The sequence below is a fragment of the Anser brachyrhynchus genome, assembly GCF_964034855.1.
Source record: "Anser brachyrhynchus genome assembly, chromosome: 3".
NCBI classification, from domain to species: Eukaryota; Metazoa; Chordata; class Aves; order Anseriformes; family Anatidae; genus Anser; species Anser brachyrhynchus.
This window is the reverse complement of record NC_137696.1, coordinates 76,867,438-76,886,656: the sequence shown is the minus strand read 5'-3', so window position 1 is coordinate 76,886,656 and position 19,219 is coordinate 76,867,438. Positions and strand designations below refer to the sequence as shown.

Here is a 19,219-nt window from a genome sequence, read left to right as displayed (position 1 = left end):
GGCAACTCACCTAACACAAGACTTTCTAATATACGTCTTGAAACTCTGAAAAGTTTATGTTCTTTAACCTGTATCTGAAGCAAGAGAAATTACTTAAAAATGAGATCCACTAAGAGCAAGATTACTAAATTTTTAATATACATTTACTATAAACAGATTTAATCTTTCTGATAACATATTCAGATATATTCTAATTATTCAATTTAATTAGACAACTCATGTAATATTCAGAGACATACAAATTAAAATCAAGCATAAAATTTCACGTATAGATGTATTTGAAGGCTAGTTTGTTTTATCTATATCATTTAATCAGGCTTACAATTCATCTACCTCATTAATGAGCTCCAATTGCAAATAATCTGTCTCAAAATCTTTTTATTATTTTGCATACAGCCACAAACACATTGCACAGAATAATTTGCCTGTGCTTATGAACATTAATCCTCGAATGGGAAATACATTAAAAACAACCTGTCGTGTTTGAAGTGGTATGCAACCATAATGTTGTCTCTACCTACATGCCTGTTGGCAGTCTTCTTTGTTTTTCGCTTGAAGCATATTGAACTAAATGAGTTTTCAAGCCAAACAAAACGTTTGCTTTTAGTGAAATGTATAACTTCCATTCAAATGAATACTATGCATGAATGTATGTATACAAGACTTTTAATCCAGTATTTGTTTATTTTGATGTCTTTGTGTGTATTCCATATGAACATATCTTCAATTCTGAATGATTTACAAAAGAGATGATGACAGGCGAAAACAGTGAACAAGCCAAAGTGTCACAAAAACTCACATAACTTACAACAAAAACTTAGAGTAAAAAAAAAACACAAAACATTCCAAACTCATTGGTAGGATGCTCAGTATTTAATAAACACAGTTGCTCACATTCCAATTAATGTATAGGTAAATAGGTTAGAATGGTAAGAATCAAGATTAATGTCATTACGTAAAATGAGTAATTACCAAAGTATTATTAGCAGTGCAGATCACTTCCATCATTATGAGACTGATCAAAAACTCTACTCGTGTTTCACGCAGTACAATAAAGGGAATGACAGATGACTACAACAATTAAAATAATAATGCCTTAGGATTTTGGTCATAGCTGGAAACATAATACCAGATTAAAAAGATCAGTGATTTGTTTACCTATTAATTTATTTGCAGAAGACTATATTGGCATTTATTTAGACATCTGTAAAAATCTTATTGTATTTGCAAAACTTGCTTAATTGACCAGAAATATACCTAAATTTGCCATTTTCAAAAGGCAAGCCACATTCCCTCAAATATTACCAGTTGTCCTTCTCAGTCCATCATTCTGTCTTTTATCAGCAGATCACAAAGTTCTTTTCATTTAAATAAGAGGACACATAAGCATTTATTTTAAATTCAGGAATGCATTTATCAGCTCATTCTTTTTGCAACTTCTTGTCTCAAAGAGCTCTATTCATGGTAACTTTCAGTAAGAAACTGACACCAGGATGCAGCTCCCTCTGGTGTCAATGTCCTTTTTTGTGACAGCCAAATAAAATGTCCTGGAAGTGACAAATAGTCCTGCTCCTAAGAATGTATGCGTGATAGCCTTTTTTGGACAATTCTTCTCCTGACATTTAAAACACCTACAAGCTAAAAATGGAATACTAGCTAGTAGCTATTAGGTGAAAATAGAATAAAAATAATAGTGCTTACTGCCTTCCTCATTTTTTTTAAACTAAACACACCAAAACGTGTATCATCAATTTCTGTTCATTACCATGGCAATTTAGCATACAATGGCTTATAAAATCTGAAAAAGCTATGGATCAGTTTTACAGTTATCAATCTTTCACCGTTTTTTCCTCATTTATTTTTTATCACCTAGTTTTTGCCTAAAATTTATTAAACGTTTGTCCAGCACTGACTTCTGTGCACAAATTAATAATCTCTAACTATCCAATACAGTAACAGGTAGGGATACTAAGGTATAAGAAACACCACTTTTGTACTGTTCTCAGGACTCGGAATGTATCAGGTGAACTGAAATCAACTACAATCCCTACACAGTGTTTTGAACCCTACACAGTGTTTTGAACCCTATTTGAAACTAACTGAAGTGTGGCAGAAGAGAGGCCTTGTAAGTCTTAACACATTGAGTTGTATGAATTCCTGGAACCACACATATACACTGCAAGATTGGGTACAACTTAGCGGTCCCTCTCAAAACTCCAGTCCTTAAATTCACCTCAATTACTGCATTCTCTATGCTGTGTCCATTAGCAAAACTTAAGGAATGGGTGTTTAAATAAATCATTTTACAACACCAGATCAGTTACCATCAGATGAAGTTACAGGCTCTCAGACAAGGAGTGGGACCTGAATCCTGATGGAAGAAGCCTTTTCTTTTCTTTAAAAATGCAAAAGGACAGTAAAAAGTTCCAAGCCCTTTGACTGCACCTAAAGCTGAAACAGCAACCCTCAGATCTGTTATGCTATCAGCAGCCTCTAGGAACTATGGTCTAAATTTTAAGTAACTATCTGAATAAATAAACTAATCACTTGAAGTGCTCAATGCCATAAAACACCATCAATTTGCAAATTCAAAAAGATGACCAGTAAATCTCAGGCCAATGTGAGATGCATCGAGTGGGACAAACAAAACCAAGAAAACTGTTAAGTGTTGCCAAAAATATTACTCTTAATTAATTTAGCCTTAACTTCTTCATCAATCTTCATCTGGAACTCAGCGTAGGGATAGAAAATTAACATGTACACAAGCAAAATCTAATCCACCTATCATTAAAAATATTGATACACGTTTATAAAATGCACATATAATATATACAATATTTAATATGCATTTAATGTTTTGACATATTTAACAATGTATAATGTATTTACCATAATAAATGCTAAATATGTTAATATATTAAAATATAAAAACCTCAAAATATTATTACAGTTTAAAAATATAGGTTTGGTAATTTGACTTTTGAAACAGCTGTAGAAATTTATAAAATATCAGAAAGAATAAGCTAAGCATTGGGTCTGTTACCCACTTACATGCTATCATTCCTTGATTTCTATTATTTCAATTCCACTCTCATACGAAACAATATTTTTGTTCAGTACATTTTGTAAAAAGAAAAGCATAGAACAAAGGCAGCAGTAAAACCCACCCTATGTCCTACTTCATTCTTTTCCCAATATTCTACACTATGCAAAATTACACTACTAGCTACCGAACAGTTTCTTCCTACATTATATAGCATATATATTAGAAAATAATCTTTCAGGATAATTAATTACCACATAAGCCAGTATGAATATATAACCAGGGTCCATTTATGCAGAAAAACAAGAAAGCTACTCTTTCTATTAATATTTTTTTCATCCTCAGTTAATTTTGACATATAACTTAATATATCCGTTGCCTGTTGATTCAGCTTCTCATCTTCACTACATTAATTTCATTTAATTAAATGCCTTAGCAAAAAGGCAAGGTATATCAGAGTTTCACTGAAAACCCTAGGCTTGATTCTCATTGGATTATTTCAACCTCACTGTTCAGTGAGGCTGCTCTGTGGCTAGGACACGGACTAAAGTTAAGAGACTGAACTGTCTTCCAGGCTTGGAGATAAGATCCTTGGTAGATCCTTGAAACCTTTAGTGGCTGTGGATGAGCAAGCTCTGGAAAATCGCGTAACTAAATATAGTTCATGTATGCTAATTAGGAACTTATCATTATGAAGATGTAAGAGCAATCCGTAAGGACCGGCGGTGAGGATTGTAACTGTACAATCGTACTATCGAAGAGACAACCTGGTTCCTTTAGCCAGCAAAGATGAACCAGGCATTTACCAGACAACCTGACCAGGATATCAAAAACTCGGGTAAAGGCCAACTCTGGAGCAGGTCTTACGCTTCTTGTTGACATCCAAGCAGAAAAAGGCATCCTTAAAAAACCTTCAGTCGTAGAGGTCTGAGATACCATTTCCCATCTCCCACCAAGGATACCATCAAGTAAACTAGCTGAGATTATCATTCTGCAGTGCTCAGAAACGTGGGAAAGAGACTGCTGGGAGCTGAACCTGATGTTGAAGGCACCAGTCTTAATAATCCGTTCACAGGGAAGTCTTACGCTTCCTTCAGTGCTCTATGTAGGCAAGAAATTAATGACTTGTAGGACTTCACACTACTCTGATTTCTAACGCAGCTGCTTTCAGTGAGAAATTATTGACCATTTGCTCACTCCCTCATTATCATTTGAAATGGAGATGAATCAGCATCGTATTGCTGATGCTGCTACTACTGGAGAGACACCATCAAGAAATCAGACAGGAGTCTTTGAGAGGATGGAGATCTCTGAAAAGCACTGTAAGCCTTCAGTTTTTGAGCCCACCAGTTCCCTTAATACCATCTGCGTAAGAACATTTTCTCTAGCATTCCCTGGTAATCATAGTAAAACAAAGAAAGAGGGGTGACTAATGAAGAAAATTCACAGAGAACGCTGAATATTCTTGCAAGCACAGCGAGAAGGAGGATTCCCACAGCAGGAACCCACTGCAAGGAATCCTGCTGGTTCTGAAATACCGACTGAAGACCTAGCTGCAGGTCTGCAGAGACCTACTTCTCATCGTGCAACATGTGGGGGCAGGCTCACTATGTGAAGATGGTGTCCAGACATAATGGTGAGAGAGAGGCTCGTCTTGAGATCAAGAGGCTTGGTTCTAAAGATTCGTTGCAGTCCAGACACCCTGATGGTAAGTATTTCTACAGAAACATTTCCCATTTATTGAACAACATAAAGCTTTGGCAAATTGAAGGTTTTCTGAAGTGAGAAAATGTCTCTCACAAGACCAGCAGTGTTTAAAACACTCTAGGGAGTGGCATGGTAAGCAAAAAATAAGGAACAAAACTTAAGAGTTGGAGCAGGAAAAAAGGGGGAATAAATAGTATGTTCAAAAGTAAGCATTTTACTCCTGAAAACTTACAAATAAGGTGTGAGGAAAAGATAACTAACTAGGACAACAAGGTGAAACTAGGAAATAGTACCAAGAAAAGAAAGGAAGAGAGAAAAGGTTACTGAGGTTCAATGTTAATTGAAAATTATTTTCACTAACATTAAGTGCACTTCAGCTTAGCAAACACTGTTATTCAGCATCCTCTTTCTTTATACAAATGTAGAAGAAAAAAAAGGGAACTGACATCTTGCTACAATCCAATAGAAGCTCTGGTCTGAATGCTTGCAATATAAATATTCATAAAAGGAATATATATACAGAAAAAATACTCAAAAGGAGAAATTTTCTCCTCCTCATACAGGAGTGTCAGAGACTGGGAACAAGAACAAGCACCATCAGTTAGGTTTCTTATATGATAGATTTCGTCTACAAGGAACAGCTGAATAAAAGGAAAAACAAGATTGGTTGATAGTTGTGAACAAAGAAGGAGGTTGCCCCCAGACAAAAGAACTATTTATCCATCTTCTAACAATGGCACAGCTGCACAGTGCTATCAGTCAGGTTTCATATATAATGGAGGATGCTATAGCCTGACATACACTAACACAAACCAACACAGGCAGTACTGGAGTAAAAATGCATCTGCGACATTGCTGAAAAAATAGGTAAGCACTTATGTAAAGCAGGTACAATCAGAAAGCAAGAAAGAAAGGGAAAAATGGCTACGAAATAGACAGTTACTGCTGCTGTCCAGAGAGTTTCTGTTGCCACAGTGCTAAGAAAAGCTGTCAGAAAACAGGTCCTTTTATCAAGCTAGAGAAAGCTGGGAATAGACAGGGAAAAAAAAATTACTGGCAATTTTGTATGTAGCATAAAGACAGACCGATATGTTTTCATGTTCCAGAGAGAAAGGCAAGGCCTATCACTCAAAGTAGATATAAGTATTTCTGTCCTTTCATCTCTATTTCTTTTAAAGGTCAATGTTTTTTTTTCAGCTTGAACAATTAAAAGCAACACATCAAATAAACTAGGAAAAGAATAAGAATTTGTATGAAGACACATAGCAACTATTGCTGACAGACCGATGTAAAGCTCTTTTCATTTTATATTAAAACATTAAAAACCCACAGAATTCCTGTCACTTTATAGGTACTGTTTCTGCAGGTATGCTCTGCTTGCACATAGCATCCAAGACCACAGAATGGTTGAAGTGGTAAGGGACCACTAGAGGTCAGCTGGTCCAACACCCGGCTCAAAGCACGTCCAGTTAGATCCAGTTGCTGGATTAATCCCATCGAATTATTATGAAGAGCTCCAAGAATGGAGATCTAACTGCGTACATGATAAAACTCTACACTAAGCTTTTCTAAATAATGTTTTTCAGTATCATTTGAAGTACCGGAAGCTCTAATTTCATCATACTGCTATTTGTCCATATCATTATCAGAAGAAAGGTTAAAAGAATGCTTGGTCTCGAGAGTCATAATGGCAGGAGATTAATCCTCTATTTGAGGGCTGGTAACAGAAAAATCTTACAGGCAGAAATGAAAGAGTGTTAATCAGGTTAAAGAACATTCATTTCAATTTGCATAACTTTACTGTCAGAAGCAAAAGCAGCTTTAGTTTGAAGGAAATTAAGCCCTACCAGAACACTAAGTTTCAGCTCTCGGAGAGAAATCTAGCTCTGTCTACAACTTGAAGGCTGATTCTCGAGCATAACCATTTAGTCACAGAAAACAAGAAGGGAAGGACTGCAGAGAAGCTGGTTGCCAGGGGACTGCTGCAAAGCTATGCCTGCTGGCTATGACTCACAGATGACTACTAAAATTTATCTGCGTGTCAGCAGGCTTCCCTGAATACTGGTAACAGTGAAACACGAGGTGCAGACTGGTTATTTGGGTTCAAGCATGCAGGAGACAACATTCCTGTGCCAGAAGAACTCCCAAATCTTTTCAAATCTGTATTCCTACAGATTTCCAAGCAGAAAGGAAAAAAAAAACAAACACAATTCTAGATCAGAATACTTTCAAAAGGTACTCATGTCTTTATAACAAGACCTCTGTTTTTATAGAGCCATCATCGGTATTGCTGAGAAATAAAGACTAATTTGCAAAACGCTTTCTATTTAATTGCAGATAAGAAGTTTTTGTTAAAAATGCACCGTATAAAACAAATACATACAGATTGAAAAACTAAATCAGTTGATTGTATTAAATTCTGAAAAGGAACAATAGTTATTCAGTAATTCAGTTGGTATAAGCACTGTCCATAGAAGACTGCCAACACCATGATGCTGTTTCGAAAGAAGAACAAAAGACTGAAGTAACAGGTTCTGCTCATCAGTGTTTTACTTATTAAAAAAACAGCTCTGAGTGACCTATTCTGTGCTTGCTGCTGCAGAGTAAACTGGTACCTTTTCTCTCCTTTTTTTCCTTCCTTGTTATCTCCAACATTTTGTGCCTTCCTGACCACTACTGAGTCACAAGCTCATGACAGAAACTCCTCCCATGTGAAAACAGCTAATTTAGGGCTCATCACTGTGTATGCACAGTTCATGCAGTACCACACTCCTCTTACAGAAGAGGAGTTTACATAATTACTGTTACATTTCCTTGAAAGTGTCTCTCTAACGGTGCAATACATTAGGCAAGCCGTACAACAAATGCAGGACCATTCAACAGGTATTCTTTCATACTTAGTTTTATCCCTTAATTGAGTTCTTCCTGCTCTGATATTGCATCCTGTGAGGAGCAGCTGAGGGCGGTGGGTTTGTTAAGCTTGGAGAAAAGGAGGTTGAGGCATGACCTCATTGCTCTCCACATCTTCCTGAGGGGGGGAGATGGAGAGGGAGGTGCTCATCTTTTCTCCCTGGTATCCAATAACAAGACACGTGGGAACGGCTCAAAGCTGTGCCAGGGGAGGTTCAGACTAGACATTAGAAACAACTTCTTTACCAAGAGGGTAGTTAAGACACTAGAACAGGCTTCCTAGAGAGGTGGTTGATGCCCCACGCCTGCCTGTGTCTAAGAGGCATTTAGGTAACACTCCTATTGATATGTTTTAACTTCTAGTCTACCCCGAAATAGTCTGACAGTTGGACTCGATGATCTGTGAAGGTCCCTTCCACCTAAAACTATTCTATTCTATTCATCCTGCACTCTTCCTGAACAGTTGTAGAAACAACGTCAGGCATGAGGTAGGTATAATCAAGAAAACACAGCAAATACTGCTGAATCTCAAAAAAATAAGCACTGACACCATGCTGTTGGGTTCGAAGTTCGTGTTCTTTAAAACTGAAGATTGGTTAAGACCTCAGATGCTGATCATCTATTGCATCCTAACCCTATATGTTCTTGGTTTGCTGAAAAGAATTTAAACAGTTAAATTATTTTCCTTGCTTTTGCAGCATCTATATTAATAATGTTCATATTTATGTGCTGTAAGCTTTCCTGTCTCAATTGCATAATTCAGTGTCCTCAATTAGGGTGCTACTAGGTTGAAGACACTAACAGCTTTGAAAGGCTGCCAAAACACAGCACCGTACAGTATACCCTCAAACCAATAACTAAATCAATCTAATTAACAAACTAGGCTGCATCACCTATGGTCCTAAGATACTGAGGAGCTGAAAGGCTTTTCACTTTCTGGATTTATATGCATGCACATTTTAATATTTAATGTGCTGGTAGTCTGGAAAATACTAGTATCCTAGTGGTTAAAAAACAACCGCAGTATTGGAAATTCAAAATACTACCATGCTGGTGCATCTGACAACTTTTTAAAGTTGCTGTAACTTGAAGAAAAACAAACAAGCAAACAAACAAACAAAACCAACAGAAGCCAGCTTTTGCAGAAAAACTCCTTCAGAATTCTAGAGCTTGTGAAATATTCACTCCTTTAAAATGCACCAAGGGAAAAACTGTTGATAGATAGGAGAAGGAAGAAAAATCTTTAACTGTCTGAAATGTAACAATGTTTGAAAATGTTTGAAATGTAACAACTACATTTCTGGATTTATTATTTAAAAAAAACCAAAAAACAAACAACACTTTTAATCTTAATGACCACCACAGGATGAAGGGTTTAAGTTAAGAGAATTAAAACAATTCAGTGATATATATTCCCCATTATGTCATATTCCTTACTCACAAATTGCTCTAAGGTTAGCAATTACCGATTTTATTAGCTACCAGATATCCTATTCTGACATGTTCCACTGGTAGCAGAAATACACAGCTGAACAGTTTTGAGATGTGCTACTGGTAAAATTCAGTTTGAAGCCTAAGCTTACTTTCACAGAAATTGATGCTAGTCACTAGTCAGAAAAGGAGTAGATTGAAGGCTCAGCCACAATTTTCTGGGAACGTGAAAAGGTCTTCCTACTTCAATCACAGAAACAGCGAATGTAAAATGTATCAGTTCTAAATACAGCCATTAGGACAAAGTACTTACTTAGGCTACTCAGCTGTCTGATTATATTTGCCAAGGAGATATTGGTGACACATTCCAACTCATTCTTGATACCTCGGGGCAGAGCAGTGTGGCACAGATGCCTGGGGTCTATGTTTCTTTTTACCAGCGGCATTTTGAAATGTATCAGTGGACCAGAAAACCTGTAAAGAAAGGAGACAAAATACTGTAATAAGTTAAATTATATTTTAAATTCCGATTATGTCTAAGTTAAATTGACTAATCCTAGCAAGATAAAAATACCTCCACAGTACTGACGGAATTCATTGCTCGGTAAATACATAAATCTTGTCTTCTTTGCCCAATGAAAGACTATTTCATTCTCTACCTTTAAACCTTTACCCGAGTCAGATGCCAGTGAAGTGACAAAAACAATTCATGCTTCCCCAGCCCCCCTCCCAAAAAAATCTTCTCAATATAACATAAAATTATTTCCTTCTTGACGGACTGCTTCCTTATTCAGGCCAAGCAAAGTCCAGCAACAAATTCCCTTTATTATGTGGTCAAAGTAGTTTCCTATTCCACCTGAAAGGCACATATGATCCATCCATTAACAACATATAATAATAATAATGTTATAGTAACAGTATATATAACAGTAATGTTATATTACTAGCAGGAATCATCCTCTTGTCTAAACATCACTTACAAATCATACCTAACCAAGGTAAGGAAAGAGAGGAGATTTCCCTTCCACCTGCACTGCTACTGGCAACAAATTTAGCTGAGCTAGGGATGCCTCTTGCAAATACAAAAGTCTGCTCAGTAAATTTATAGTACAAAGTCCTCCACGACACAGAAATCCTACCCCTCCACACCTTTTCAAATCCACATATGTTACATTAATCAAAAGCCTTCACTAGCTCTGCAGACAGTGTAAGAATCATCTCAGGCTGTGAATCCCAGACTTGCGATTTTCTGCACCCACGGCACCGACTGGAAGGAGTTTCCCAGTGGGGAAGATGTATCCACAGTACCATCTTGTCTTATTAATGCTGCTTTTTAAGTTCATTTACTAAAATTTTTCTTCATTAAAAATGGATTTCCTAGAATGCTGTACGTTTTATGTTTTCTGGCATGTAAAACCCTGAATGACCAACAGAAAACCCCTACTTGATATCCAGAACAGCTATACTTGGGACAATTTAGCCTCTCTTCCCACTGTGGAAGAGATTGTTCTTTCTCAAGACAGCAAGGCAGACGTGTTTTCCACAATGCTCCCTGCAGCCTGAATCCCTCCGTAGGACAGTCTGGCAAAGCTTCGTCTGTCCTCTGCTTTGAAGCTTCAGCCCCAGATGTTCCCAGGATGCAGCTGCATCTTCAGGCTGCGCCACAAAACGCATTTTCCCTATAGCATATATTTAGCCATGGGTATCTTTACTCCTCATAATGAAGATTTTTTGGGGGGAGAAGTAAGAATCCCATAAGGCCAGTGGTAGTAGAGCTGAAATCCTGCTGACCTAGAAAGCAACAGTGAATTAAGAGTCAATGAAGACGGTAACGGGGCACCTTCTCCTTGCAGACTGCTTAGATTTCTCTTTGCCATTCTTTCTGGGAGGCTATTCATCCTCTGAAGGCTGCATTTGTACCTGAGGAACCCAGGAAGGATCCTTAATTCTACTTGAGAAACTCCCCTGGGCTTCCAGGATCTGACTAGACATCATTCAGTGCCTTTCAACAACATGTCTACTCCCCTTACTGTCTTCAGGAGACAAAAATATTTTACTCCTGATTAAAAACAAATAAAACAATTTCTGTAGTCACTGCTTAAGATGATACAGTTCTGAAGATTTTGGAATTTAGTTTCTCAATATTAAAAGTTTAAATACATGAAAGCGTGCATAGGGCAGGGGTAAATTATAGGATCAGATTTTTATTTTCCAGGAATATCCCAAGTCTTTCTAGTACATAAATGCCTAAATACCAAAATGCCAGCTGTTATATACGAGCTAAATGAAAAAAAAAGTGCAAACATGAACACTGTCTCAGACAGAGGCATTGAGAAAGCGTTGACAGTGACAAGGGAGACTCTGTACTTGTGTACACCACAGAGGGGGAGCACGAAGCAAGGCAGATCAAGCAGGACCCCACCAGCAGAGCTTCTGCAGTCTTAGGAGCATGCAAGCCCATAGGAGCAACAAGCACGTGAACAACCCTGGTTTGTTACCGCAGTTCCCCAACAGAAAATAAAGGAACTATTCTGTCATTGTAAAAGTAACACAACAAATGACATGTGAGCAATGTTCTACAGAAACAATTAAATATTAATTCCAGACTTAAGCTCTTCCTTGATTATTACTTTAATGATACTGACAAAGAAGGTAAGTATTTAAAAGAGAGGACCAAACACATATGAAAAGAAACTTAAAAAAAGTAAAAATCCACATAAAAAAAAGAAACTGAAATAGTTTTTATTTCTATCTAATACAGATATGGGTTACAAAAAAATATCATTAAGAATAAAAAGATGATGGTTAGTGCCCTTTTTCTTGAGTTACTTAATCGAGTCAATACTAAGTGATAATATTGCTCTCCCCCTTGATTTTATATCCTGCATGAAAAAACTTGCCCAGTTTATAGCATGTACAGATCATTAAGTTTCAGATGCTTAAGTGACAGATTCTCTATAAAACTGTGTGTAATAGCAATAACAAAATCTTAAAGAAATTTTAGCCCACTGCTAGATAGATTTTAAGTAACAGCATTTGTGTAGTACCCCTTACCTGCCTCATTTGCCTCTAGGACAGGATATTTGACAAAATAGCTGAAAAGACACAATACTGGCCTACATGTTTTCTCCAATGGGCATAAAAAAGCTGGATAAGCAAAGATTTGGCCAGAACTCCCTGGATCTCAAAACGTACAACTCTGAATCTGAATAAAAGTCCACTTAGGACAACAGAATTTTTTGACCTCTCTAGACTTTTCAGAAAATCAACTCTGCCCTTTTTTCCTCCCCAAACCACAAATAACATTTTCTAATAATACCTGACTAAGGCAGTTTGGGTTGTTCTACCCAAAGATATAGAGGAAAAAGAAAAGGTACCACAGGGAACAGGAAGTATGGTATAAGGTAGAGTTTTAAGCATGAATAAACTTGGAAAAGAAATAAATGCCAGAAGATAAATGACACTTTCCAAATTATGCATCATGTTTGGAAACTATACAAAAACTGAACAGAGAATATTTCCCGATTTCCCACAGAAACAAGAACAAGGAGGCAGCAAGGAAAATATCACTCAAACATGCTTCAAAGGGAAACGCATTTCACACGATGTTTAATAAGTTGTGGAACCCATTGTTACAGGAGCTGTATACAGCAGAAGTACCTGTCGGGAATTTGTCAGCAGACCACATAGTCTTCGCAGTTTGTGGCAACCACTAGCAGGTCTCGATGATTCCTCCCCAGTCGTATTTAGTGATCCCAGCACTGGGAGCCCTCGCTTGCAAAACAGGTGTGGGACAGCAGAACTTTACCGCACCCAAGCAATGTTTTTTCTCCTATAAAAGATGGCTTTCCTAACATAGATCTTATCAAGAAAGCTGACAAATTCTGAAATCCCTGAATGTATCGTGCAGCTTTAGAGCTGTGAAAGAGGAAAAAATAAAAAATAAGGAACGTCACAACCCGATATATCCTCTAGGTGAACAGCAAAAATTGCAACCCTTCCCCTCTGCTCCGAAACCATACGTTACCCAAGCCACTCTAGCTGCAAAGGAAGAAAAAATCCTTCTCAGATCATAACATCTTGTTAGCGTGTTGCTCTCAATTAAGCCCGGGGAACTGTTGATAACCTTGACCAAACAGAGGAGAGGGAGAAGCGTGCCGGTGCATGAGAGCATCCCTCGCCGCGAGAAAGGTGACCCGACACCCCCGAGAGGCGCGGTTCTCGCCCTGCCTGCCAGGTGACACCTCCAGGGCAGGGACACAGTTCCCTCCTCCCCGCTCTCCCCTACAAATCTCCGGGCAACTCTTAAGCAGCGGCACTAGTTTACACTCGATAAACTGCAAATGCCCTACTCTAAAGGGATCTTAACTGGGAAACACATCTTTACAAAGAGAGACGGATCTCTTTCGCAGAGCCACTATTGAAAACTCTTCTCCCTCACTTCCTATGCATCCTTTGAAGCACTCTGACTCCACTTGAGAAGCCAACTCTTATCTTCTTTATAATGCTCTCTGCTACTCCAACACTTGTACAACAGCTGGCACAGTCCACTCCACCCTGCTGAGAGGACAAACGAGCAGAGTACGAGCACTGAGCACTGAGTGTGCGTACGTACTTGGCACCCATGTGTTTTGTTTATCTATCATGCTTTGATACTTGATTTTTACAAGTTGGTAGAATGCTCCTGTTGCCTATGGCTTACAGAACTGCAAAGCAACGGCAGTAATGAAAGGCAATTAATACCTTCTTAGAAGATCAGTCTTAGTAAGATCTGACCACCCTTCTTTTCAAAAGGCAAGCTGTTTCGTGTCCTTGCAGCACTGGCCGTGACGCCGCGTGTGACGATCACCCTGCCACCGCTACTGCTGAGAGCACCGTGGGCAGCACAGGTGTCGGACACTGCTGTCACTGCCCCTTAACGCCGTCCTGGAGAAGTATCTCAGAAGTGCAAGGTGCATGGAGAAATGTTGGATTACTAGAAGCTTGCGAGAAGCTGAAAATGTCAATTGTCACAACGGCAACTCAGGTCTTCTCACAAGTAACACTTACATAAGTAGGAAAGCACACCATCAAAGTGGTGAAAACTAATCTGCCCAACACTGTAACTGGTAGTGAAACCATACTTCAGTTTTACTTTCAGAAGACTAATAAAATTTCACAGCCACAGCATCTTTTAAATGAAAGTTTACTTCTGATTAGGTTACACTTTGTCGATACTAAACTTAGTTTAGTTTCTTAGCATTAATGAAAGACATTCATCTATATGTAAATCAATAATGCAGCACCGCAATGTCCTTGCTTTAATGGGTTTAAATTTAATTCCAACCATTTTTATAATGTATCTTTATGGCTGAGTATTACCATACTTGTAATTTCTCTAGCAATGTACAACAGCAATGCCTTTCATATGCCTCATTTAATGGATCACATTCTAGCTGCTGGCATAATAGATCACAGTCTGAAAAGTAATAACCAATTTAACACTTCCCTTCCCCACCTCCCCCTTAGAAGCAGAAATAAAGTATGCAGTAGCTTTTATATTTGCCTTTATAATCACGTAACTAACTGTATCTATGCTAAACAGACTTTGGGACAGAATGAAAGTAGCTAATAATCTTCATACTTCTTACATGAAAAATCTTTGATTTAATACAAAGTTCTGTCAACTTTATCACCAGAATTTCCAAAACTAAGTTTCTGCAAAAATAATTCTCCTACTTACAAGTACCAATAACATCCTCAGCTACCACTGGATTTGCATTAACTGAAAACTCATTTTGTAAATGTTAATCAAGCAGCCTTTAATTATCATCAAATTCCTCTATCTTCGCTTATGACATATACTTTAATCTTCAATTACCTTATTCAGACACGTGGTTTTCCTTGAATTTGGTCTCTTAACATCATTCCACATACTAGTAAAAAAAATTACAACACCTCATACAAATCAGCTGTAAGATTTCATCACAATTTTGGCCTGAATATATCTCACTGCCCGTAACACAGTAGTTTGGGTGTACTAACCTCAGACATTCTAATAACGAATATCAAGAAAACCAACGAACACCAAAATGAACTGCAAATGTGTTAATTAATCTGGTAAAGTATCAAGACTGTACCAGTTAAACAAATCAAGCTCATTCTCTTGTCTGTCGAAGTTTTAATTATACTACCACATATCCTGTTATATTACTTGCAGGGAAAAAAAAAAAAGAAAAAAAAAGATGAAGATCTTATAATATACACCGCTATTATGGAAAGGCAGATGTACAAAGACTTCATTCATCCAGGTAACATCCTGAGAAGAACCAATGCCAGCAGTATGGGGTCCTGCAATAAAGTAGGCCATTACGTGCTACTGCCCAAACAATTACATGATATTAAAACTCCAAAGGTAATCCATGTCTCTTACGGATTACGTCTTGGAACTGACGACAACTGACAACTTAACTTGACGATTTAACAGGAACCTGTTAAAACTACAGTTTTGCAACCTTTCTACAATGAGCCATGTCCCAGAATGAAAGACTTCTCTTTGGAACTCTTCCCTCAAATCTCACTCACCTACAACTTGCTCTCAAAAAGACTTTTAACTGCAGATGACTAGGAAAAGATGACTTTATTGTAACTGAAAATCAGCACCAAAGAAAATAAATGGAAAATACATTACTAGAAAGCAAAGTTGACATCACTGCTGTTTACACAAATGAGTAAATGTAAACAATTCATTCTGCATCCTAATACCTCCAGTACAAGATTGTTCAAAATGGTTGGCTCACATTTGGTCAATGTAAAGTGCAGTGACTACACAGGGTATATAAAATAAGTTGATCTTCTTTAAAAAAAAAAAAAAACAAAAAAACAAACAAAAAAAACAACACAGAGAATCATTAATAATATACTTCTTATTTTATTTGTAGTCGTAAATATAAATGATACTGTTCTTGAACTAATACCAGTAAAAGACTTTCAAACTGTTCCCTTAATAGTCTGTTGCTGTATTGAAGGTAAGATTGTGCAGGGCTGGATTAGTATGTTTATGGGCCACTGAACTCTCTCAGTAATGTTGTATAGGAAAGTATTTGATTTGCAAAATAATAAAGAATGGACTGTAAAGAAACAAACCTAACTCATAAAAATATAAAATGTATTTTAAAATTCATTTGCAATTTTTATTCTCTAATACTAACTGACTTTTGTACTGTTTAATTAATGTGTCTGTGACAATTACTGTTTTCTTCATATAGAACAATCTTTAACCACCTCAGTACATCTTTCACATGAGATAAGGAGAAACTGACAATGCAGTCACAAAAATGGGTAGGACTTGAGTTCTACTAAATATCTAGGGCATAATCACAGAGTGCTTAAATGTGACTTTTCAGCTGCTACCACCCAGCCAATTTTCTCCCAGGTGTGTATCATAAGACCGCAATCTTTCTCATGCATGCTTGCACACCTGAACACAGACATATATATACTCATCTTTAAAGCACATGAAAAAATATTGAAAGTTATGGCTTTGATTATAGACACAAACCACAGCTATATCCACTTGCTTGCCAAAATTTACAAGTTTCACCTTTACTCAGCTAGACAAATGAAAGAAAATGGCAATAATTTTTTATACCAGAAAAAATAGTATTTTCAGGTCTATTGGTTGTGACTACCATGAAATAATTTATCAAAAATGAAGGCGATTTGGGGAAGCTATGGGTGAGAACAAATGGAGTTATTTGTATGTTGACTTGAGAGCTTTTATATGTGATAAATTTGTTTTTCAAAAAGTCTTAAAGAGTTACTGTCTCTGAGATAACTCCAGTGATGGCAATAAGTCCTGGAGTAAATAACACTGGAAAATACGACATCACTTGTAACAGTACGGTACCACTGTTGATATGGCAAGTGCAACTTCATTAACAGAAACAGCAGTAAGCTTCCAGGGGAGGAAGCAGACATACCACCTCAGAACTTCTCTGGCTACCTCAAGTTCTAGAGGAGGGGAAGGTGCATTTTCAGGGAGCGAAATGCTGCAGTTTGGGTCAAGTCAACCAGCCACGTGTCACAAAACAAAGCACAACATCAAGCAGCAAAACATTTCTACAGAATGAATCCTGGAGAAAAAGTCCCTTAGGACTCCCACACCACATCCACTTTTGTTGGGTAAGATCTGTAAAGCTCAAATCCAGCTACAACCCATTGGATGGGTTTGGGCATCCTCAAGGCTGGGCTGGGCCCAACCACAGGACTGAACATATGCAATGGAGGGGAAGGGGGCTTCTTGCACTTGTCTGCAATTCTTCCCACATGTGCTTTGGCTAGGCTGTCACTGGCCACAATTGTCTCAATAACACTGGCGACACCAGCAGTTACCATCCCTTTCAGACATTTCTCTCCTCCCCTCAAGCTCTAATGGAAGATTTCGCTCTGACCATCTGTAAAGACCAAAAACCTAAGGTATCCTAAATACAAGGAGAGACTATTCAGCTCAACATGTGCTGCTTTTTCCTAACACAGGTGCAAAATACAACAGGCATGCCAATTTTGCAAATTTCTTCCTTTTGTTAAGCAGAATTTGTATTAATGAAGTTTAATTCAAACACAAACAATTCAGAGCACAGCAGTTTCCAAACTGTGGCTTTTTCAAGATAGCTTCTTTCTACAAAGCTAAACTTGGCATGATTTCACATAACTGAAACTTTTTCTTTTGCCTTCACCTCTGATTTTCTGTTCTGTAATATAATAAGTACCTACTGATTAGTCAATTTGTTAGGTATTGATTGTTTTTAACCATGTTGCTTTCATCATGTTTTCCACCACCAGAAGTATCCATTTTCCTATGGTAAATGTTTTTCAAATGTAATTTGATTATATTAAACCTAACAATTCACAGTAAAAGTACCAAAAAAAGCGCACCATAAGAGCACATTTATTTGATGTCTCTTGCTAATAATTGCAAAAACATTTTTGCTCATCTTAATAAAGAAACTATTAAAATTAAATGCTATTGCAAAAGTATCAAGTTCAACACTTACTACCCTGAAGCATAGGGCTGCTGGGGGTTATGAGGCACTAAGCCAGTTGCATTTCTCACTCATAGACAAAATTCAGTATACTAAGTTAGATGTGACATTTTTTAGCAGGTGTACAGCAAGAAACATTTGTAAATTTGCTTTACATTAAATATTTTAAGCAAAAATGAAAATCAAAAGTGTACTTTTCTTTAGTGTAACAACTTACTTCTAATATATACAAATAACATAAAAAACAGAACACACAAATTAAAAAATGCCTAAGTACATTAAATAAAAACAATAAAAATAAAGATTTCCAGGTGTTAGAGTGGAACGGATTGGTTATTTGTTTTTCACTTACAATTCTACTTCCAAGTATCTTTCAAATAAAACCTTTAAAAATACCTTCCAATATTGAAACTACAGTATTAACCTACAGTGAAGACTCACAAAACCAACCTTGTGAATAGTTCACAGATGAGAAGAGAAGGATTGTCCCCAAGCAGGCGCAAGCTCTAATGATATCTTACTACTGAAAAAAAAAGATTAATGAAATCCACTGTGTGTGTCTATATATTAATGCAGAAATATTGAAGTCATGGGGAACCATATTGCATTTTATTGTTAGGATATTAACCAAGGCAAAAAATAGACTCCCTACACTTGTACTTCTATTAAGCTTTTTGTACAATTAATTTTAAAAATATAAAGTATATGCACAATTAAAGATGTATTGGCATTATATATATGCATACACACATGCTGCTAACTCTAAATAGTAATCTTTCAAATTATTACATGCAAGATTTGAAAAAAAGAGCTGCAAAATTTGCTATCAGCATTACTAAATATAATTCAGATTACCCTGAACTCATTAATTTTTCTCCTAGTGAGCTTCTGTCAGGTCATTTGATTAAAAACAATTTTGGAAGTATCCCGGGTTCTAATTTAGGTACAGCCAAGAATGCCCAAATTAATTTTTGATTACAACTTTTCCTCCATTCCCCAAACGCTAAAACTGTATTAATGCATAACATACTCTGTGATTTGAAATTGCTTTTTGAGACCTGCGTTTTATCTGATGACATTTTTTCTCTCGGCATTAATCTCGTCT

At 37.1% G+C, this 19,219-nt stretch overlaps 1 protein-coding gene across 7 annotated transcripts in view; it reads right to left on the bottom strand.

Annotated features, from left to right (window-relative positions):
* WASF1 (WASP family member 1) overlaps nt 1-19,219 on the bottom strand; it is an 85,815-nt gene that overhangs the window by 18,811 nt on the left and 47,785 nt on the right. For 6 of the 7 annotated variants that reach the window (XM_080584427.1, XM_080584428.1, XM_080584430.1 and 3 more), the window contains one exon: nt 9,405-9,565. In XM_080584427.1, coding sequence (XP_080440553.1) covers nt 9,405-9,565 — 161 coding nt within the window. Of the gene's footprint in view, nt 1-9,404; nt 9,566-12,751; nt 12,993-19,219 lie in introns of those variants that run through there. The other variant, XM_080584432.1, reaches the window with a different exon arrangement.